Source organism: Aquarana catesbeiana, linkage group LG01 (assembly GCF_042186555.1).
Source record: "Aquarana catesbeiana isolate 2022-GZ linkage group LG01, ASM4218655v1, whole genome shotgun sequence".
Taxonomy (NCBI): Eukaryota; Metazoa; Chordata; class Amphibia; order Anura; family Ranidae; genus Aquarana; species Aquarana catesbeiana.
Window position 1 is genome coordinate 322958040 of NC_133324.1, and position 24396 is coordinate 322982435.

At 40.9% G+C, this 24396-nt stretch overlaps 1 protein-coding gene across 2 annotated transcripts in view; it reads right to left on the reverse strand.

Moving 5' to 3' along the window:
• Positions 1 to 24396, reverse strand: part of TPCN1 (two pore segment channel 1) — a 247447-nt gene that overhangs the window by 135357 nt on the left and 87694 nt on the right. For both annotated transcript variants that reach the window (XM_073630364.1, XM_073630356.1), the window contains exons 4-7: positions 12705 to 12881; positions 5136 to 5249; positions 4882 to 5012; positions 3874 to 3962 (exon numbers count right to left, since the gene is read on the reverse strand). In XM_073630364.1, the coding sequence (XP_073486465.1) occupies positions 3874 to 3962; positions 4882 to 5012; positions 5136 to 5249; positions 12705 to 12881 (511 nt within the window). The remainder of the gene's footprint in view (positions 1 to 3873; positions 3963 to 4881; positions 5013 to 5135; positions 5250 to 12704; positions 12882 to 24396) is intronic.

Below are 24396 nucleotides of genomic sequence, written 5' to 3' on the forward strand. Positions count from 1 at the left end.
AGTTATCCAAGTCCTCTCCAAACAACCTTGCACCACGAAATGGAAACCCAGCCAGTAGCTTCTTACATGGTGCTTCGGCTGACCAATTTTTCAACCATAGGATTCTACGTATATGCACCAACCCCAGTGAAAGACGGGAGGTTTGCACGATAGAATCTCTAATGGCGTCAACCACAAAGCATAAGGCCGCTGGAAGGTTAGCAAACCCCTGGGCCTGCTGTTCAGGTAATGCTTTGATGACCTGCTTAACATGGTCTCTTAAGTATTGACAGACTCCAATCGCTGCTACTGCAGGTTGGGCCACTGATCCTGCTAAGGAGAAAACATCCTTCAATAGGGATTCCATCCTTTTATCTACAGGATCCCTGAGCATCTGAGCATTGTCTACAGGACAAGTCAGGCTATTATTTACGGAGGAAATGGCGGCATCAATAGCTGGTATTCCCCACATTTTAATAAACTTTTCTTCCATCGGATAAAGTGTTGAAAACTTTCTCGGCGGAAAAAAACGTTTGTCTGGGTGATCCCACTCAGAATAAATAAGCTTTTCAAGTAAAGTATGAACAGGAAAAGCATGTGCTGCTTGGAAAGGTTTCAGTGACCCCAAAGCAGAAGAGGATTCTTTAGCAGTTTCAGGTATGGGCAACTTAAATGTGGAGCGGACCAATCCAGCGAGGATCTGCACTAAGACTTTCTCCTCTTGGGAAGTCGCAGAGGGTCCCTCTCCACCTGAATCCTCCGAAGAGGAATCATCCATCCCATCCTGATCCTCTGAAAGGGATTCATCTCCTTTATCCCAGAGCTCCTCTGTTTGAGGGTCTTGGGGAACAGAGGAAAGCCTAGTGCGTTTTCTTCCACTGAGTGAAGACGTAATCACGGCCATTAATCTTTCCTCTAGACCATTAATGGTTGAGGAAAAAACCTCTTGTGTAATATATACAGGGGCTGAAGTGCCAGAAGCAGGTGTAGCCCCTGACCCCGATGGCCCTCCCTGGCTAGCCGTCCCTGGCCCATCTTTAGGGGGGGAGGATGCTGCCGACAGGGGGCCCTCAGGACCTGAACGAGATCCCCTAGTGTCTCTGGTTCCTGGGGTGCTTGAACCTCTTCTACCCATAGTGCAAAGCAACAAGGTGTGAGGTATACAAATGAACACTGCCCGCTGAGCGATGTAGTCTGGCTAAAAGCCTTGCTACCCAATGCTCAGTCTGGTGTTACTTCAGTAAATGCTGCCTAGGAGAATGCCTGTGTCCGACCTTACATGCGACCGTCAGCTCTGTGTCTCTCAGAAGGCTGTGTGCACCTGTACAGAGTGCCTCTAATAGCCTGCAGCTAGCCTGAGTGGGAGTCTAAGCACCTGTGCTGACGTCCCGCCCCCTCCTCTACCGCCCCCCCCCCTCGAGTTTTGAAAAAAAAACGAGCGCTTCCCGTGCTGCCGACTCTCCTGTCATGCTTCCGGAGAAAGGCTGGGGATGGGGGGGGGAGGGAGGGAGGCTGGTAACAAGATCTGCCTGAACGGCTATCTTGAGAGATGGTGGCCATTAGGCCGCAGAGCCCAGGTGGTATAACCACTTTCTAGACCCCTGTGGCCCCTCTCTAGCCTGGGGGGGAACATTCAAACATGAGAAATCCCCCTTTCCACCTTACCTGTTTGCAGCCTGCTTGATACGCTGGGACATAAACAGCGATTACAACACCTGAGACAGAGTCAGCATGTGTAGGTTTGTGCTCTTGGCAGCCCCCGGTGGTCACAATAGGCATAGCATGCATTTACCTTAAAGGAGAAAAGCCACTAGAACTCAAAAATTCTGTGGAATCTCCTCTTACCTTATCCAGCCGCAGGGTGCTGTTTACACAGACCCAATCTTCACCTCTCACGGTGGGCTCCGTTTGAAAAAACCGTCAGAGACTGGGGCCCCCATCAGTAGGGGGATCCAACAGTTCTGGGACCGTAAAGCACCTCGCCAGAAATTAGGAAGTTTAAAGCCATTTTCTGATCTGCGGGGTCCAGCTCTCTAAAAAGAGAAGCATTACGGGTAAAACCTCGTTTCTTCGGACACGAGGCCCGGGTACCATTCAATTCGGCCATGAAAAGACACTTTGAATGGATCCGGTTCGCATGGCTTGCCCCAGTATAGGATCTTAGGATATTCCCTTTGGAGCTCAGCACAGGACATCTTTACACGTCCATCACCTAAGACACTGGCGTAAAAACTGAGGTATCCCTGCAAGGGGGAGGGATTATATAGGGGGTTGAACTTCCTGATAGGGTGTGCCAGTGTCCAATCACCAGTGATACCTATATAACCATCAGTAATTACTGTGGCTCTGTGTCCCGTGATGTTCTTCTCTGATTCTCCCCTTCTACCACATCCCCAATCTATCTCCTGATAGTACAGAGCCTTGAGGGCACACTGCACATGCTCAGTTTGGTGTGTATTGCTAGAGGATGTTTTTTTTTGGGGGGGGGGGGTGCACAGGGCCAATCAGCACTGTCCAGACAGAGGGCCAGGGCTCATGCAGGCTCTTAGGACAGTCAGAGGAGAAAGAAAACTCCTCCTACAAGCTTGGCCAGACACTGATAGAAGTCACAAGACTGCTATACAGTGATGAGAAAGGGCATTTAGCAGTTTTCAATTACTAAAATAATTGCATTTCCATGTACTGTGGGAGACCAGATATAGTGAATGCAGGGTCCTGGGTTTAGTAACACTACGTTTTTGAACACTAGGAGTACTGGGCTATACACTCACAGCTTTTATTCATTAACATCCCTGATAATAAGCACATCGGCTTAGTTTAACACTTTTAGGTTAGGAAAAATAGGGAAGCATGGAGGCAAATAAAGTTTTGAGGAAACAGAAGCATTCTGTTAACTTTCACTCAGAAGCACCAGAAACTGACCATTTCCACTCCTGTGCTTAGGCTTGCCATATATTATACAATTTTCTTGTACAATTTTCCTTTAGATTTACTAAAACCATATAATATGAGGTCAAACCTAATCAATTTGAACTTGTATGAAATCAGGCAGGCCCATGCACTACATAGTTGAAGGTAAGGTAATTGAATAAGAAAAAAAGTATAATGTATGCCCAGCTTTAGTCCTGGTTACCAGCTGTGTCAGACATTCAGTGGTTCCAGCTTACCCCCACGCATGATGGGCGCGGTTATAAAACAGTGCCAGGACTAATAGCAGCTAGCCCAATGCCATTTTAAAACAGCTATGGGGAATTGAGGGGTTAAAGCTGAACTCCAGACAAACTGCAATAAACACAGATGAAATACATTTTACCTGCCAAAGGATTTGGATTACTGTCCATTCAGTTCTGGGATTGTCATAGTACACAACACAGTCTTATTTGACAGGACAGGAGACCTGATTTTTCTTTGCTGCAGTTAACACTTACAGGTCTTGTACCTCCCAATGTCTGACTGGACAATAAACGGAAAAGCAGCACAATGAAACGCTCATCTCTATGCCACTCTGTTCTCTCCCCTTGTCAGCATGCTCTTTACAGCACAGTACAACCGATTGGCTCCTTTTGTTGCTTCTCCCTTCCCAGTCTGAGCACTGCTGTACAGTGGATTCCAAAAAAGTGATACCAAATTAAATTAAGACGTGTATAGTGCTTGCATTTAAAACAAATTCAGTGATGTATTCACCAATACAGAGATATATTAATGTGTGTCTTTTATATCTGCCTGAAGTTCAGCTTTAAAACATCTGAATAGCTTTGTTCATGTCACAAGTACAATTGTATAGCAAGATAGCTTTTTAAGGGTCTAAATAGCTTTTTTTACCTCACAAGTATAAATCTGAGACATGAAGAAAGGCACATTTCCCTACATGTACAGACCAATTCATTTACTTACCCAAGATTGCAAAAATGACCATGAAAAATAAAAGGAGCAGCAGAATATCTATGAATGGTGGCAGAGACTGGAAAATCTGGCGCAGATTCCTATGAAGCAACAAAACAGTCTTACATTTTATGCACAGGCAGCCTGCTAAGTACTGTGTACTGACTAAGAAAATGCCCCTTTATAGAGATGAAGTATTACCGGTATCTCATGTAACTTCTCATATATTATTTTGACAGAATCTTACAATACCAGAATCTTTCATTTACTACCCTGTTTCCCCGAAAATAAGACCTAGCGTGATTGTCGGTGATGGCTGCAATATAAGCCCTACCCCCCAAATAAGCCCTAGTTAAAGTCCTTGTAGGTCTTATTTTCAGGGTAGGGCTTATTTTCGGGGAAACGGGGTAGGGCTTATTTGGGGGGTAGGGCTTATATTGCAGCCATCACCGACAATCACGCTAGGTCTTATTTTCGGGGAAACAGGGTAGTAAACAGATTAAACATTTGCTAACCAAATGCCACAAATATGAGTTTTTCGTTCAGCCGCCCTTGATGTTTATTATAATAGACAAGCAGCAGGACTATCAACATAAAATATAATTTATCAGGTAATCTCTATATTATACAAACACAAAAGAGTTGGCAATATCAATATACATGAGGGCCAACTAAGAAATTGAATTTAATCACAGTGCTCGATTTTAAATTGTTTACAGTGTCTACATAAACTAAACTGTGTAGCTGCACATGCTAATATGTGTAGCCCTGCTGCATTGGCTATATGTTTATTACTTGTTTAAAACACGCCAATACACTATGGAGAAGCTGCAAGTGACCAGCAGCTTATCGGACAGCCCAATAACCAGATTTTTTACAAAGTATCATTTACAATTGGCCACACTTACAGAGACACACTCGATGTCCAAGTCTGAAAACGATTACTCCATATATGCAGCCCTTTACAAATTGTGACTATGCATTAAAAAAATAAATAAATAAATAAATTCCCTTTCTTACCTTCTGACTGCCCCACAATATCTGCAGTCCACTAAGAAAATAGGTCGCAGGGCTCTTGTTACACGCACATGGGAGGTCTGTCTTATGAGCACCACAATAGCTTCCACAAACTGAACCAATAAAACACAACTCTGCAAAGACGCATAGATTAAAAGATCTAAGTGTGTAATTGAATGTGACTATTTACATATACAATATTAAAATACATTACTTCCTAATGATTGGATACCAGAGATTTATATTGACCCACTGACCTTTAGCATGGTCCTGCGGTGTCTCAAGAAGGTATGACACCCAAGCCATCTCATCTTCATGCTAAGTTCAAACACCACAAAAGCCAGGGTAAGTAGTTCCAGAGTGGCATGGACCTGGAATTGGCAAACAGATGAAATAGGCAAGAAAGGTCATACACGAGCAGCAAGTATTTTATTCTGAAACCAAACAAACATGTCTCTTACAACAAGGCTGCATCCCATTAATTAGTGGCATACAGTTTTGCTCATAAGTTTACATACGCTGGCAGAATTTATGATTTCTTAGCCATTTTTCAGAGAATATGAATGATAACACAAAAACGTTTCTTTCACTCACGGTTAGTGTTTGGCTGAAGCCATTTATTATCAATCAACTGTTTACTCTTTAAATCATAATCACAACAGAAACTACCCAAATGACCCTCATCAAAAGTTTACATACCCTGGTGATTTTGGCCTGATAACATGCACACAAGTTGACACAAAGGGGTTTGAATGCCTATTAAAAAGGTAACCATCCTCACCTGTGATCTGTTTGCTTGTAATTAGTGTGTGTGTGTGTGTGTATATAAAAAAGGTCAATGAGTTTCTGGACTCCTGACAGACCTTTGCATCTTTCTTCCAGTGCTGCACTGACATTTTTGGATTCTGAGTCATGGGGAAAGCAAAAGAATTGTCAAAGGATCTGCGGGAAAAGGTAGTTGAACTGTATAAAACAGGAAAAGGAATATAAAAAGATATCAAAGTTATTGAGAATGCCAATCAGCAGTGTTCAAACTCTAATCAAGAAGTAGAAAATGAGGGGTTCTGTTGAAACCAAACCACGGTCAGGTAGACCAACTATGATTCAGCCACAACTGCCAGGAAAATGGTTCGGGATGAAAAAAAAAAACACAAATAACTTCAAGTGAAATACAGGACTCTCTGAAAACCATGTGGTGTGGCTGTTTCAAGATGCACAATAAGGAGACACTTGAAGAAAGATGGGCTGCATGGTCAAGTCGCCAGAAGAAAGCCATTACTACGCAATTGGCACAAAAGTATCCCGCTTACAATACGCCAAACAGCACAGAGACAAACCTCAAACCTTCTGGCACAAAGTCATTTGGAGTGATGAGACCATGAGCTTTTTTTTTGGCCACAACCATAAACGCTACATTTGGAGAGGAGTCAACAGGCCAATGATGAAAGGGTACGGAGGCGGATCGCTGATGTTTTTGGGATGTGTGAGCTACAAAAGGCACAGGAAATTTTGTCAAAATTGTTGGCAAGATGAATGCAGTATGTTATCAAAATATACTGGAGGAACATTTGCATTCACCAGCCAGGAAGCTGTACATGGGACGTACTTGGACATTCCAACATGACAATGATCCAAAACACAAGGCCAAGTCAACCTGTCATTGGCTACAGCAGAATAAAGTGAAGGTTCTGGAGTGGCCATCTCAGTCTCCTGACCTCAATATGATTGAGCCACTCTGGGGAGATCTCAAATGTGCAGTTCATGCAAGACAGCCCAAGAATTTACAGGAACTGGAGGCTTTTTCCCAAGTGGAATGGGCAGCTTTACCATCTGAGAAGATTATGAGCCTCATCCACAAATACCGCCAAAGACTTCAAGCTGTCATTGATGTTAAAGGGGGCAATACACGGTATTAAGAACTGGGGTATGTAAACTTTTGATTAGGGTCATTTGGGTAGTTTCTGTTGTGATTAGGATTTAAAAAGACTAAACACAGTTGACTGATAATAAATGGTTTCAGCCAAACACTAACCACGAGTAAAAGAACCGTTTTTGTGTCATTCATATTCTCTGAAAAATGGCCAAGAAATCATAAATTCTGCCAGGGTATGTAAACTTATGAGCACAACTGTAGGTTCTGCATCTGACTAAATACAGGTTATAAATAATTAAGGAAGCTGAGAAACATTTATAGGCCTGCAGGCTTATCTGACAAGCTTGGCTAAACCCTCCTTGGGGTATAGTGATTAGCTGGGAATTATTTTCCTACCCAAATTTTAGTGTATTACCCCTGAGGTAAGTCAGGTACTACCACCATCCACCTCAAAATGCCAGAATATGCATAGTCTACTGATGCAAACATTTGGATTTTTCCGTTTACCTGTACAATCCTTTTTTTGGGAATACATCATAGGACACAGAGGACTCCATATTCATGACCAATTTGGTTAAGCTACCACCTTCAAGTTAAAAGAACACTAGCCAAAAAAGGCAGGAATCACTGTCCAGGCATATAACCCATCCCAGCTCAGTTAAGCCTTAGTTTTGTAGCAATGAGGATCAGACAACTAGCACTGACAGGGGAAGGCACCCCCTACTGGACCCACACACCCGAAGGGTCTTAAATAGGAGCCCACCATTATGGGATTGCCCTTGGACACTGATCCTTACGGCATATAGTCGGCACGCAATTGCTTCGTTTGAACGCTTTTTCCCTAGTTGGCTCACCTATTATACCTTTTGATACCGGCAACTCAATACACGTATTAGTCTTACATAGCCCTGGCCTGGCATTTACAAAAACACGTTATTTAACCCCAGGGGCTATGGGTGCTTTCTGAACACAGAGTCATTCCTTTTTGAATTCATATATGCACAAAATATCCACAACTCTCAAATCCCTGATGAAGGTACCAGAATACCGGAAACGTGTCGGGTATCGGGGTACACTACCCCTGTGAGAGCACATCTACTTTTTGTCACCCCATACATATTTTTTGTTTTGATTGTGCATCTACTGTGGAATGATTTTTTATCTTGTATGGTATAGATGCTGTTATGTCTTTTTTTAAGTACATCAATAAAATTTAATATTTTTTATCTTAAGAGTTGGTGGCCTGTTAAAGTCCCAAACATAGGGGGATTTCTCTTTCCATGGTTCATTCTGATAGGGATAAGACCACGCACTCTACATTTGCTATGATGGAAGCCCCTCGTCTTGTCTACTGTTGGGGATGACACTAACAAGCCTCACACCAGGTCCTTGAACCGGGAAATTTTTTAGAACACCTCTCCAGCCCTACAGGCTGGCATCCATCATTAGGACTTTCTAATTTATCAGAAGGATTTCCCAGTATCCAGCATCTGCAGGAATACACACCATTTCAGGGCAGACCTGGTCTTGGGAGTCAGATGCATTGGCAGATCCAAGGACTCCTGTCTTCTGTCCCATACTTACAGGATATTGATTAACTCTGCTCCCCAAGAAGCAGTTCATTCATCTACCCGGACATGGTGATACCTTGGGTCCATAACAATCCCAGAACTGGAGTCAACAACTCTGTAAACACTCTGGGAGCTGTAAAAAGGCCAAATCTCAGAAACCATTATTGGGGCTGAAAAATGGGGATGTGTAAATAGGCGTCCTTGATATCCACCAATGCCAGGAAGTCCCTCTAATGAAGTGAAACAATCACCGATAGGGATGGAATATAGCCTGAATTTGTGTATTTTTAGGAACTAGCTGAGACCCATGAGGTCTAGGATAAGTTGGGCTTGGGAACTGTAAATATTTGTATTAGAAGCCATGAGACTGCTCCCCAATTCTTCTTACGGGGCTGGGAACAAACTGTAAGCTTTTGCTTAGAACCTAGTATCCCAGTTGCTTACATAAGGATCTCTTCTTGGATTACAAAAGCGTTACTAGCTTTTCATCTGTCACCTTCACCGCCTTATTTAGGGATAAGAACGCACTATTACCCACAGTCCCCTTTGGAATGAAGGCCTCCAAGGATGGTTTAAAAAGCGTTCGCTCTCAAATTAACGTCTAAATTTGCTTCTGACCAACACCTGAGCCAAAGGATCCTTCTCATGTGGCCAGACATTGTGCCCACCCATGAAATCTGCGGTATGAAATTTTCTAAGGCATCCACGAGAAAACTGAGGGCTCCCAGAAAATCTTCCAGAAACTGCCGGATGGCAGGCTCCCTTGAGTAAAATTCTGTAAAATGGAGCATATGCTTCACCCCACATTTAAGGGCTTGGCAAACCCACAAAGCAGCCACCGCAAGCTACAAAGCTTCTCTTACCAAAGAGAAAGATGCCTTAAAAAAAAAAAAAAAAAAAGAAGAAGAGTGCCTCTAACCTCTTATCCCTGGTGTCTCCAAAAAGCTGGACCTCATCCGCGGGACCATCAGGGTCTTGTTTACGGTACGTAGAAAATGGATGCGTCAACAGCCTTGTAACCCCATTTCTTGTAGAAGATTGGGCCAGATAGGCCCAACTGGCATACATCGCTTCCTGCAGGCGATGGTGTACTGGGGACCAAAACCCAGTGACGTTTGGAGAAGAGGATTCCAGAAGTGACAACTTCAAGCCAGAGTACACCACTTCCATGACGAAGCACACAGTGGTCTTCTGTGTCTGCAACAGCCCAAGACTCCTCCTAGGAGGACTCATCTACAGAGGATTCTTGGTCCTTGACAGCTTCTTTTTCCTCATCTAAAGGATGTTTCTCTGATGCCTCATTCTCCCGCAAAAGAGGAGGAGGGGAAGGAGAGAACCTATGCTTGTGTCCCAAGCGTACCAATCCAGTGAGAACCCAAAATGCAGAGAGGTGGTTCACAAGCAAGATATGGCAGCAAAAAATTTCTCCCTTGACACAAAGGAACCAGTTTATTGTGAGCCTGACATAGTGGAATTTCAAGATAAGGGTAGGGATAAAGAGATAATCTGACCCTTAGGGGAGCCATTACAGGGCAAACTGTGCAGGGGTCTTCCCTACCCGACTGAGAAATTTGGGAGCCCAACCATAAGTCCTTTCCCTCACCTCTCTGCCTGCCTGAAACCATGACTTGCTGAGGGTTAACAAAACTACATACGCCGTATTGGAGCCACCCAGCTGACAGGAGTGTTGGCCCAAGCCAGAAAACCTGTAAGGCAAGTGACCTAATACTTGCTGTGCCTGGTGCCTGTTAAGTCAGCTGTAGAAGCTGTGCAGGGCTGTGTCAGAGTGCAGCTGAATCACCGAAGCTGTTCTGCGCTGTAGCTGTGAAGGGCTATGTGACCAGGAGCCTGCGACTGCATGTGTTGCTAATCCCAGGAACCAACAAAATAGCCACCGAGTATGCTTAGATGCTTACGATCAAAGGAACTCACCAGTACATTCTGCTGGGCCACAAGGCCCAATCTTCAGGTTTGCCAAATGGGCGTGTCCCACAGGGCCTTGACTCCCCTCCAGGAGGATTGGTGGGCTGGCCCTGTAAAGCACTCTGCCAGCCAGAACACTAGTTACACAGTAACCTGGAGATTACTGCCCGCAGGATCCAGCACCAACTAGCAACATTGCAGGCTGTTCCTGCTCTTCCATGTGTGCTTCTGGCTGTAGGCGACTGATCCGGACAAGGCCCTTCCCTACCCCACATCAGGGGTTTTCAGACCAAGCCAGGAATTAAAGAATTAAGCCCCTGAAACGAGATCTTCAGGAAGACAAGTGTAAGAACATTTATCATCTAAAGACACTAACTAAAAACTGAAGCTTAGCTGGGCTGAGAGGGAATATGGCTAGGCGGGGATTCCTGCTTTTTTTTTTTTTTTTTTTTTTGGTACATAGCCCATTCACCTGAAGGTGGCAGCATGGCCCAAGTAATTAAAGTTCATATTTTTCCAGAAAACTTTTGACAGCTGCTCTCTAAACTCTATAGGCAACCTTAGAATTATCAGTAACTAAAATAATGATTTATATAGTATATTTACTTCTAGGGTCACAAGATTGCCATATTTTAAGCACAATGCTCTATAGCAGTGATGGGGAACCTTGGCACCCCAGATGTTTTGGAACTACATTTCCCACGATGCTCAGCTACACTGCAGAGTGCATGAGCATCATGGGAAATGTAGTTCCAAAACATCTGGAGTGCCAAGGTTCGCCATCACTGCTCTATAGTATGTGAAAATGTTAAAGCGACCCTGTCACGACTAGAAATAATAAGGACAAAAGCAAACTGACAAATAAAAGGATTTATACTTACCCGTCCAGCGGAAGTCATAATAAATCTTGAAGAGGCCCTAGCTGCTATCCAACACTTTCAAGTACGTAAAATAGCATGTCCCCTGCATGGTGCGGTGGTTTCTCCTACCTACCCCTATATCACTGCAGGACACCCTAGTGATGCACATCCAAAATTTTACAGGCGACACTGAGCGTAAATCTTCAAGTAGGGATATCTGTTCTGATGACAACAATTTATGAGGGTTTAAAGAGTTTTTCTTTCATTTCCTGTTTTTCTCTGGGAAAGGAAAGAAAAAGGAAAAAATTCCTCAACAGTACAAAGACAGCAGCAACAATCTGGCAGGGGTTCTACATGCAATCTTAAAAATAATAATAATAATAATAATATTATATAATTTGGCTATAGATACACTTTAACACACATACCCTTATATATCTGCATAGGCCTTTTTGGTATAAAATCAAAATATCCTTATATCCATTATCTCCAACTAAGCATAGCTTTATCTGGGTATCTTGTCATAAATGACACATGGCGGTCTGTTTATAAAAAATTTGCTGTGTGAATATTTCAAGCATTCGCATAGCCATCAGAAATAATGTAATTTTCCTAATATAAACAAAAAGAATTTAACTGCGTTAGGGTTGCGGATGGTGACAATTTGCAGAATATTTAAAATAAAATGCAACGCTTAAAGTCCATAAACCTCACAGAACACCCGTGTGTTGACATGTATACAGTTGTTGGCGAGATAATATTCCTCCACCAACACCACAGCACACCAGGCCTCTTACCCTCAAGCGTGGACCACTAAAATTTAGGTGGTCTGACAGTGCTCCAAAACTACTCAGGCTCACTCCTGTTCACCAGATACTGCACCAAACTAAAATCCTGTTGTCCCCTCTGAGAGCGTCTCTCCACAGGTTAGATGTGCCAAAAGTAAGAACAGAACCTCCTCATAGTGTAGTAGGCAAGTAATACTCAAAAATGTATTAAAACAAATCCAGAATACTCACACAGTAATGGCGAAAATCAAGCATGTCATGTACAAAAGCTTAAGAAGTTTCCAACCAGCAAGATGGCCGAGGTCCATGCATACAGCAGTGTGACGTGTCGTGTCCAGGCTCCACCCAACAACTGTATGCATGTCAACACACTTCGGGTGTTCTATGAGATTTATGGTCTTTACGCGCTGCATTTTATTTTAAATTTTCCTAATATACATATGTCCCATGATCATCAGCTCCATCTAGTGGCCATAATGCAGAATTTTCCTAATTGAGGAATTTCAGGAAAATACCACATTATGGCCACTGAATGGATTGAATGATCATATAAAATAAATATATTAGGCAAATTAAGGGAATTATTCGTGAAGGTTGTGCGAATGCTTGAGATATACAGTATGTACAGCTATTTCATAAACAGGTCCATTAGGTTGTTTCTAATTTTCTCTCACTAACCCTATCAGCAAGCTCCTTATTTTCGTACACAAAGAACAAGGTAACCACACAAATATGAATTCCTTCTTCATCAATTTATTTTACTTTTCTAATCAAGGTTATAGCTAAGTAGGGTAGGGTAACTCCCACGTACGTAGATGTCAAGGCGGAGAAAGGGGACAGCTGGGGCCTCACACAGCGATAGCAGGAGCAACAGAAGCCCAGTGCTCAGTTCCAGCATGTAGAACAAATGGTTATGGGCAAAGAGGTATGCAGCCAATGCATTGGGGTCCCGGGGATGTGTGTCAAACTTGTCATTATTTTTTCCTTCCTGAAAAAGAGAAAAAAAACAAAATATCATAAATGCTCTTATTGTGGTTAGTAATAAAAGATAATGGGCTGGCAAAATCTGGTGTAATACTTTATAAAGCAAAGACTTCCCTAAATACTGGCTCATATTGGATCACTTATAAATAAATATACCATTTTACCTCCAAAGCCACGGGAGAATAAGCAGGCAGAACAATCATTGAATTGATGATTTGGGATTTTAAAAAACCCGAGAAATATTGAGATTTGTCCCCTGCTGTTTAACCACCACCACATCCTCTGCTTCACCCTCTCATACTTATCAAATCCCCCCCAATTCTACCTGTCTGCATATCTGAGATGACACATTTGTCTATTGCTCTGCAGAACTCCTCTAACAGATAAGCTGGCAATAGATGGGTAGAACTTTGATTTTCAAACGAACATTCTTTAGGAAAAGAAGTCCTCAGCAGATTCCCAGAGGACATGCGTGCGCATGGAACGTGTTGGGATAGGCCTTTACGTGCTGACGTCATGCCGCTGTTTCCCTGAGCCAGATTGGTGGCCATCAGAGTGAGCCGGATTATTTGTTTTATTATATTCCATGTGGTATTTATTTGTAGTGGCCAATTTTAACTACAATAAAACTACTTTTTGATTGAAAATGTATACTTTATTTTGCAAGAAAATATACAAAAAACAAATACTTAAACAGGGTACATTCAGTACTGCGACGCAGCGCATAAATACACTACATAACAGTACATTGCCAAGCATACAAATAAATTACATTCATCCTGCGGTATGATGCCTAATGTGTTGTGCAGAGTAATAATACCCCGAAACATCACATCATGCATGACGCCGCATTACCCTGAAAGCAGTACTTAAAAAACATTTCACAAAAAGTCCAGTTATACAGTCAAATAACATTCAAATGGGCAACGGGTGTGATGTGATGACTACTGCACTATATAATCCACTTCTGGGCTCCATGGTGTGAGTTTTCTCACTTAGGAGATTGATACTGTTGCCTGGGAATTGTAATGCTGAGGACAGCCTAGTGAGACAGTATTAGCTACAATATATAAACTATTAAATTTCAAACATCTGCTGTGTGCATAAAAGGAGGTGGAGGTTTTGCACACTACTGGTGTCAGAATGGAGTACCTTTTACACTTTTGTATGCACAATATGATGGAGAAGACTGGAGTTTGCACATGTTGATTTGGGGACTATTTATTTGCACTAATAGCACTTTATATGAGACCGAGTTTTATTTGTATATAATTTATTGGGGGAAGCACCCAAGTATATGAATTATTTTTTAATAAATTGGTTGCATATTTATTTTGGGACTATTTTTAGCACTTTATCAGTTACTTACAGTATATTTGTAGTGTTTTGAGCTCTGCACTATCATGTTTGCATTTTTAATAGAAGGTTGGAAGATCACCTGCTTCTGTTCTAGCTGCCATCTCCAGTTTAAGAGCTCACTCATATTATTTTAGCTGGATTTCAAATTTTTACCAGTGAATGTGGCTTTCATTTGGTAAAGTCCAAGCATCCCAACATTAAATGTTAAACGCTCTTTGATAAATTCGTGATAACGAAACGCGGCGTCAGGGCGTGACCTTACGGCGACCGGAAATTACGTCACAACGTTGTGCGTTCCAAGACCCAGGAAATTAACCAGGAAGGAAGTGCTGGATGCAGAGACTGTCCCTGTCTACACCGGACTATACTCCTTCCTCTGAAAACCCAGGAAAAGTGGATAAAAGTAAGTTCTTTAGCAATCGACCTTGAGCTACATGACCACAGTTGGATTGTCACTTCGTTTTGTTTTATTGGATTTTATACACTTGAGTTTGCGAATAAATTTTAAAACGGAATTAGACTATGTGGAGTCTCTCTTACATGCATGACGATTTCGGAGATGATTTTTGAGCTACCCTATAATGATATCCAGATCAACAGACCATGGGATGTTGATTGGGGCATGATAACCTCCGGGTTCTGGTAAGTTTGAACCCCTTGTGGGTGTGTGGAGCACGCGGTGGAAAAGTGTTTGTTGAACGGTGCACTCATCAATTATCTACTGTTTACCTCCTATATACCCACTAGAGACTCTTGTTTTAATTCAAGTTCAGTTCGCCTCTAAAATATTTATGTACATAGGAGCAATTGTGTACTAGTCTGTCAGTTTTATACCAACTGACTGATGGAAGCGCAGCTTTGATGTTTTAATTGTTACTCATCAAGGGTTTTTAAATTTTTACACCTATTTTGTAATTACAATCTATTTTAAGTGGCTGCTGAGGGAAACATCTCTTTTAATTGCCATGTATTAACATATCATTGATTTTCTAATATATAGAAATTCTGTGCCTATTGTTTACCAACGAACATCTATGTCTTGAGTGTTTAGAGACCTGATTTAACATATCGCTGAGATTGGAGGAGTGTGGCAGGACAAGTTTTTCCTTTTTTTTTTATATTAAATGTTAAACGCAAACAAAATACTTTGAAGGACATTAAAATGTTCTAAGAATTTTCACTCAAAATTGTATCCATCTATGGCTTGTTTTAGCCCTGAGGGAGGCCAGTTCCTCCATACATGTCTGAATGCCATCTAACGTCTGTGGCTAGCTTAGTTCTGCACTGTAGTAAGGTAAAAGAAGCATGTTATGTTCTTATTTAATTTTTTGAGGGACAATCTTTTTTTTTTTTTCTGGCAATGAGCTGAAGAACCTGTACCATGTCTCACACTGCAGTCTATAGGCAGAAAAGACCATGGCTTAAATCCCAAAACAGATATTGAAAAATATCCACAGGTAATAAAATTCTGTCAGGCTTTACATAGGTGTGTTGTATTTCAGTTTTAAGATAATGATACTTGTTAAAGTACCTATAGAGTAACCAAAAAACATTATTAACTTTACTCAGTTAATAATTTCTTGAAAGATACTTACTATAGTTAACTAAGCAATTCAATTTTTTTTTAACTAAAGGTTTCTAAATCTGCAGTTTGTTTACACCACAATCCCTGCAATTCAGAGTACAGTTTTGCATGAGCATTTACATGCATTTTCAGTGCATTTGTGGTGAGTTTCTTAGGCATTTTTTTATATTTAACGAAGTTGCAATTACATCCGTTTGCAGTGCGTACCAGTATGTTTCAACACAAAAAAAATGCAGCATGCTGTACTTTATTTAACCACTTAAGGTCCGCCCTATAGCAGTTTTACTGCTACAGGACAGCACCTGTGTGCCACATCATAATATCGCATTCCCACTATAAGTCGCCGATCGCCGCCATTACTAGTAAAAAAAATAAAAAAATATTCCATAGTTTGCAGACACTAACTTTTACATAAAAAAATCAATACAGGCATATTGGGTTTTTTTTTTTTTACCAAACATATGTAGCAGAATATATATTGACCTAAATTTATGAAGAAATTAATTTTTTTTATTGGATATGTTGTATATCAGAAAGTAAAAAATATTGTATTTTTTTCCAAAATGGTCGGTCTTTTTTTTGTTTATAGCGCAAACATTAAAAAAACGCAGAGGTGATCAAATACCACCAAAAGAAAGCTCTATTTGTGGGAAAAAAGGACATTTGGGTACAGCGTTGCACGACCACGCAATTGTCAGTTAAAGCAACGCAGTGCTGTATCGCAAAAAATGCCTGGTCATAAAGGGGGTAAATCTTCCGGAGGTCAAGTGGTTAAACACACATGAAAGTACTGCAATGGTGTAAACTAGGCTAATTGAAATACACACATTTTTCTTGCACATGCTTTTGTACTTGTTTTTAAAAACGCATTTGACTGTATATGGTGTAAATGAGCCCCAAAACTGGGTACATACTAGCAGATTTATTTTTTTAGGTTTAACCAGCAGGTTGAATGAAAAAAAAAAACCTGACAGTTCCTCATATCAACACAGCCAATGCTGGTGCGATGATCTCCCCTGCTGTTCTATTAAATTATGAATTCTGCCCCTACCAGGAATTCACAGATTAGCTTCAAATGTTGAATGAATGCTGGTTTTACAGAATGTCCCTTGTCAGAAGAGGGTCGAGGGTTGCTTTAGTTCCTTCTCACTATAACCTGTATTGTTATACCGTCTCATTGGGTTCCAAGCCCTACTTCATAGTTTCCATACACTGCAGTGATGATGGCCAAAAAGCTGTATTCTTCCAGTGCAGTGGGTTAATACAGCTAATAACTATTATTATCACAGGCTCTCATCAAGACAGCCAACTATGCCCACCCTTTCCACCTAGCTGTTACATTCATAGATGGTGTACTACCGCTTCTGTAAATTAAATATGATCTATGAATGGGGAAGGCGGAAATTTCAATCACCTGCCTGTCCGCCATTCTTAGATCCTGTTTCTTTGATGGAAACTATAGCATGGCTTCTATGAATGGAGGAGCTGGGTTCTCTTGATGAGAGCTTGTGACTAGAAGTCGACCGATATATCGGCCGGCCGATATATCGGCCGATATTTGGCTTTTTTTACTTAATCGGCATCCCGATTGTGCTGATAAAAAAAGCCGATTATAACTTCAGCGGGACTTGCAAATGACTTCTGTAATAGAAGTCAATGCAAGTTTCCTGAGGTTATCTGTGGAGAAGATTCTCTCCTCCCTGGGCAGCCTGCCAAGTCTGATAAGAAGATACATAGTATCTTTTCAGGTTCTTTTATCAATGAGCTGAACTGGTGTGTAGAAGTTCTCAGTTTAACCATTTAAAGACTAAATCTTTTCTGACACTTGTTGCTTAAAAGTTAAAATCCTTTATTTTCTGCTAGAAAATCACTTAGAACCCCCAAACATTATATATATATATATATATTTTTAGCAGAGACCCTAGGGAATAAAATAGCGGTTGTTGCAATATTTTATGTCACACGGTATTTGCGCAGCGGCCTTTCAAACGCAATTTTTTTAAAAAAAATACACTAATGAAATAAATAAAAAAAAAAAAAATAAGCAGTGAAGTTAGCCCATTTTTTTTCATCCAAAAGTTTTGATTACCTGTTTTTGTGTATTTAATATTTAGGATATCGTTTTTTTTTTTTTTTTTTAATCTAAATTATACATACAAGTGAACTAATTGGAGGTTTGTTTTGTTTAATAAATGTTTAAATGTAAAAAAATTTCTGTATCACTTAAGGTTGCTTTCACACTGGAGCGGGCATGCGTTGACGGTAAAACGCTGTTAGTTTTAGCAGGGCTTTACCGTCATTTTAGCGGCGCCGTTCGGCTGCTAGCGGGGCGCTTATAACCCAGCTAGCGGCTGAGGAAGGGGTTAAATGCGCCCCTGAAACGCTGCTGCCAAAACGCTTTGCAGGCGCTTCGACAGCGGTGCGCATTCATTTCAATGGGCAGGAGTGGTGGAGGAGCGGTATACACCGCTCCAAAGATGCTGCTTGCAGGACTTTTTTTAAACATCCTGCCAGCGCATCGCCTCAGTGTGACAGCACTCGGGATATCACACTGAGACTGCAGGGGAGCCGTATTACAGGCACTTTACAGGTGCTATTTTTAGCCCAAAAGCGCCTGAAAAACGCCCAGTGTGAAAGGGGTCTAACTGTTAGATTTTATGAGATGAAGGGGAAAAAAAAAAGAAAAAAAAAAAAAAATCGGCCTAATATATCGGCCCAAAAAAATCGGCATCTTATATCGGCCATCGGCCACCGCAATTTCTAAATATCGGCATCGGCCAGAGAAAAACCCACATCGGTCGACCTCTACTTGTGACGGCTCCTTAATTGTGTAGGGACACAGTTTGAAACATCTGGGTTATACTGCCATCTAGAGAGGACTGAACACTGTAAAAAAAAAAATAAAAACAAATTACTGTAGGCCAGCCCAGGTAAAACCGCTCCTACTATGAGAAAGCAAAAAACAGAACAGTGAACATGATTATAAATAAACAGGGGTGGGATCTGTGCCCCTCAGTGGACTAATTTTAAACTGAGTACAAACATCCTAATTTCTCTATCGTCCATTGAGATACACAGATAGTTGGAAGCCTTTGGGATGCCCAGAAGCAGTTCATCTGAGGAGTGGGAAACACGGCCAAACAGCTAACAGAACCAAGGAAGTGTGCATAAATTTGTCTGATAAATTAATTAGTGTATCCCAGCATTCAGTGGTAAATATACACATACATTTTAATATAGAATGAAAAAGTGTACTCTGTTGAAAGTTTAAACATTGAATGTAGGGCTGAAACAACTAATCGATTAATCGACAACTAATCGATTATGAAATTAATCGATTACTATTTTCATAATCGATTAATCGGCCAGTAACATAATGGGGTTAAAAAAAACTAAAATGAGCCCTTTATAGTACAAAGAGCAAATAATCACTACTGTAAATATTACTTTCACAGTTCTACAGTAAAAAAAAAAAACAAACCCCTTACAGTAGTGATTATCTGCTTTTTTGTACTATAAAGGGCTAATTTTTTTTTTAACCCCATTATGTTACTAAACATCTTAGACCTGGTTCACATCTATGCATTTCTTTGGTGCTTTTTGCAGAAACGCACTACAGTTCATTTACATGGTTTCCTAGTTTCCTATGGGACAAGTTCACATCTATGCTTTTTTCAGCCGCTGCGTATTTGGAAAGGGTCAAGGACTTTTTTTTTTACCGCAAAACGGTGCTTTTTTGGTTCAATATACTTCAATGGAGAATCTGCAAAAAAAGCATGTAATGCCTTTTTGCAGCAATTTGTGTTTTTTAATCTGCCCAACAACAAATTGGCCAAAAAAAAAGCAAAAACGCAAATTGCAGCAAAATCACGTGCGCAAAAATCAAAACGCACAGCAAAAAGCACTGCAGAAACAGATCAAAAGCAAACTGCATAGGTGTGTACCGAGCCTTATGCTGGCCACAAGGATCAATTTTCAGACGAGAATATTCAGACGGAAAATCTTTGTACATTCGCTGAATGAAAGAATGTTTGAAATTTTCACTTGTTTTTAACATTCTGTGTTTAAAACGAATGTAATTTCTGAACAAAAACCACATACAATGTCTGAAAATTCCTTTCACCAAGAAGTTTTCTATTTCCAAATTTTGACCCCACTAACAATTAGAAAATCGAACGAACGTTCTTAAAATTAATTTTTTTTTTTTTTTTTTGAAGAAAGACATGGTTTGTTCTTTAAATAAAAAAATTTGATCTCTGAGTCTGATGATATTTACCAGATTCACCCTTTAATAGTATATATCCTCTAATAGTATATACAGTATATCTCTCCTCTAATAGTATATACACAGTATATCTCCTCTAATAGTATATTCAGTATATCTCCTCTAATAGTATTTACACAGTATATCTCCTCTAATAGTATATTCAGTATCTCTCTAATAGTATATACACAGTATATCTCCTCTAATAGTATATTCAGTATATCTCCTCTTATAGTATATACAGTATATCTCCTCTAATAGTATATACAGTATATCTCTTCTGTCTGTTATTCTCAGAGTGGATTAGATATTTTGCCCCCTAACCATATAGTTGGTTATTTATATTTACCACTGCATAGAGATATTTAAGAATAAATTGCCTTTTAAAACTTTACATATTAACTAAATTATACTCCACACTTTTTTTTTTAAGGTTATTAACCGATTAATCGATTAATCGAAACAATAATCGGCCAACTAATCGATTATGAAAATAATCGTTAGTTGCAGCCCTAATTGAATGCATTTGTTCTAGAGCAAACTACCCCCCAGAAGAACAACATGACTGATCAGGTCGAAACGCGTCAGTGTCTATTTTGACATGGCAATCACTGTAATGTAATGCTATGTATTTACATGTTTGCAATGCTGTATTCCGGTATATGTAAATTTGCCTCAGGACCATAGCTCATTTTTTAATAATTGAATTTCTTATACATACTTATTGACTACCATATATTTTCCTGCTAAAAAAAACCCTTGGGGGAACATTCCCATTTAAATTTAAGTCAGGGTGTACAGCCCCATATCTCTCACTAATGTCTCTTGCCAATTACAGTGTTTCTTATTTAACCACTTCCCGCCCGGCCTATAACAGATTGACGGCCGGGAAGTCAGTCTGTCAGTTTGACACACTGCATCTCCGATCGTGATAAGAAGCATCTGACAGAGGCTTCTTACTACATGATCAGCTGTGACCAATCACAGCTGATCATCGCGTGAACCAGGAAGTGCCGGTAAACGGCATTTCTCGTTCGCGCTGACAGCCAATCGGCGGCTCTCCCTGTCAGAGGGGGGGTCTGTGCTGATAATCAGCACACTGATTTTCAGCACAGCCCCCATCAAATGTAACAATAAGCTGCCAATCGGTGCCCAGTCAGTGCCCCATCATAACCCCCTGCCAGTGCCCAATAAAGTGCCAATCAGTGCCCACCACAGTGCAAATCAGTGCCCACCATAGTGCCTAATCAGTTTCAACTCATCAGTGCCTGTCAGTGAAGGAGAAAACAAAATTTTATAACAAACAAAGAAAAACATTTTTTTTTTCAAAAATATCGGTTTGTTTAGAAAAAAAAAAAAAAAAAAAACGCAGGTGAGATCAAATACCACCAAAAGAAAGCTCTATTTGTGGGAAGAAGATGATACAAATTTAGTTTGGGCACAGTGTTACATGACCCTGCGCAATTGTCATTCAAAGTGCGACAGCGCTGAAAGCTCAAAATTGTCCTGGGCAGGAAGGGGCGAAAGTGCCTGGTATTGAAGTGGTTAACCTTTAAATGATTCCTATTAATGTTCTTTACCATCACAGCATAATATTTACATATAGTCTTGGTCAGTAAATTGGTTTTGATTTGCCTTCTTTCAGTAAAACGGGGATACCAACATCTAGAGTTTGGAAACATTTCCACACTGAAATTTCTGCTGAGAGCAAAGCTGCAATTTACAAATATTGGGAGAAGAAATATTCTTCTCCAAATGCTACAAGGATGACAAAACACATCATGGCATGCCAGAGGCCCCCTAAACGTCATTCAAAAATACTTCATGGAATTAAATGAGAACCAGAATGATAGTGCGAACAACTTTTCCCTCCAAAGTTCTCATTCCAGAAGCACTTTCTACTGCTACTGGATCATCACAAAGTGTTTGTTCACCAGCAGCATCTTCAAGTAAGTAATTGTTACAAACCACGGCCTCCCAAAAATACACAATGCCTTTATAGATAAAATTATACCTGAAAATTAGGAGAACATGCATCAAGCTCTTCATAGAGCAATATATGCTTCTGGATCAGCATGGTCAATAACTGAAAAAGCATATTGGCAGGAAGTTTTAAAATTATGAGGGAAAGGGGGTACTTACCTGTTCTCATGCATGCTTGAAATGCTCTTAACATACAGTGGGGACGGAAAATATTCAGACCCCCTTAAATTTTTCACTCTTTGTTATATTGCAGCCATTTGCTAAAATCATTTAAGTTCATTATTTTTCCTCAATGTACACACAGCACCCCATAGTGACAGAAAAACAGAATTGTTGACATTTTTGCAGATTTATTAAAAAAGAAAAACTGAAATATGACATGGTCCTAAGTATTCAGACCCTTTGCTCAGTATTTAGTAGAAGCACCCTTTTGATCTAAATACAGCCATGAGTCTTTTTGGGAAAGATGCAACAAGTTTTTCACACCTGAATTTGGGGATCCTCTGCCATTACTCCTTGCAGATCCTCTCCAGTTCTGTCAGGTTGGATGGTAAACATTGGTGGACAGCCATTTTTAGGTCTCTTCAGAGATGCTCAATTGGGTTTAAGTCAGGGCTCTGGCTGGGCCATTCAAGAACAGTCACGGAGTTGTGGTTAAGCCACTCCTTCGTTATTTTAGCTGTGTGCTTAGGGTCATTGTCTTGTTGGAAGGTAAACCTTCGGCCCAGTCTGAGGTCCTGAGCACTCTGGAGAAGGTTTTAGTCCAGGACATCCCTGTACTTGGCCGCATTCATCTTTCCCTCGATTGCAACCAGTTATCCTGTCCCTGCAGCTGAAAAACATCCCCACAGCATGATGCTGCCACCACCATGCTTCACTGTTGGGACTGTATTGGACAGGTGATGAGCAGTGCCTGGTTTTCTCCACACATACCGCTTAGATTTAAGGCCAAAAAGTTGTATCTTGGTCTCATCAGACCAGAGAATCTTATTTCTCTTGGAGTCCTTCAGCAAACTCCATGCGGGCTTTCATGTGTCTTGCACTGAGGAGAGGCTTCTGTCAGGCCACTCTGCCATAAAGCCCCGACTGGTGGAGGGCTGCAGTGATGGTTGACTTTCTACAACTTTCTCCCATCTCCCGACTGTATCCCTGGAGCTCAGCCACAGTGATCTTTGTGTTCTTCTTTACCTCTCTCACCAAGGCTCTTCTCCCCCCGATAGCTCAGTTTGGCCAGACGGCCAGCTCTAGGAAGGGTTCTGGTTGTCCCAAACGTCTTCCATTTAAGGATTATGGAGGCCACTGTGCTCTTAGGAACCTTAAGTGCAGCAGAAGAATTTTTTTTGTAACCTTGGCCAGATCTGTGCCTTGCCACAATTATCTGAGCTCTTCAGGCAGTTCCTTTGACCTCATGATTCGCATTTGCTCTGACATGCACTGTGAGCTGTAAGATCTTATATAACCAGGTGTGTGGCTTTCCTAATCAAGTCCAATCAGTATAATCAAACACAGCTGGACCAAAATGAAGGTGTAGAACCATCTCAAGGATGATCAGAAGAAATGGACAGCACCTGAGTTAACTATATGAGTGTCACAGCAAAGGGTCTGAATACTTAGGACCATGTGATATTTCAGTTTTTCCTTTTAATAAATCTGCAAAAATGTCAACAATTCTGTGTTTTTCAGTCAATATGGGGTGCTGTGTGTACATTGATGAGGAAAAAAAATAAACTTAAATGATTTTGGAAAATGGCTGCAATATAACAGAGTGAAAAATTTAAGGGGGTCTGAATACTTTCCGTCCCCACTGTATAAATATATATATATATATATATATATATATATATATATATATATATATACACACACACACACACACACACACGCGCGCGCGCGCGCGCACGCACACACACACACACACACACACACAGTGTCTCACAAAAGTGAGAAAGTGAGTAGTACACCCCTTACATTTTTAAAGATTTTATTATACCCTTTCATGCGACAACACTGAAGAAATTACACTTTACTACAATGTAAGTAGTGAATGTACAGCTTGTATAACAGTGTAAATTTGCTGTCCCCTCAAAATATCTCAACACACAGCCATTAATGTCTAAACCGCTGGCAACAGTACACCTCTAAGTGAAAATGTCCAAATTGGGCCCAAAGTGTCAATATTTTGTGTTGCCACCATTATTTTCCAGCACTGCCTTAACCCTCTTGGGCATGGAGTTCAGCAGAGCTTCACGGGTTGCCACTGGAGTCCTCTTACAATTCTCCAAGAGGAGCTGGTGGATGTTAGAGACCTTGCGCTCCTCCACCTTCTGT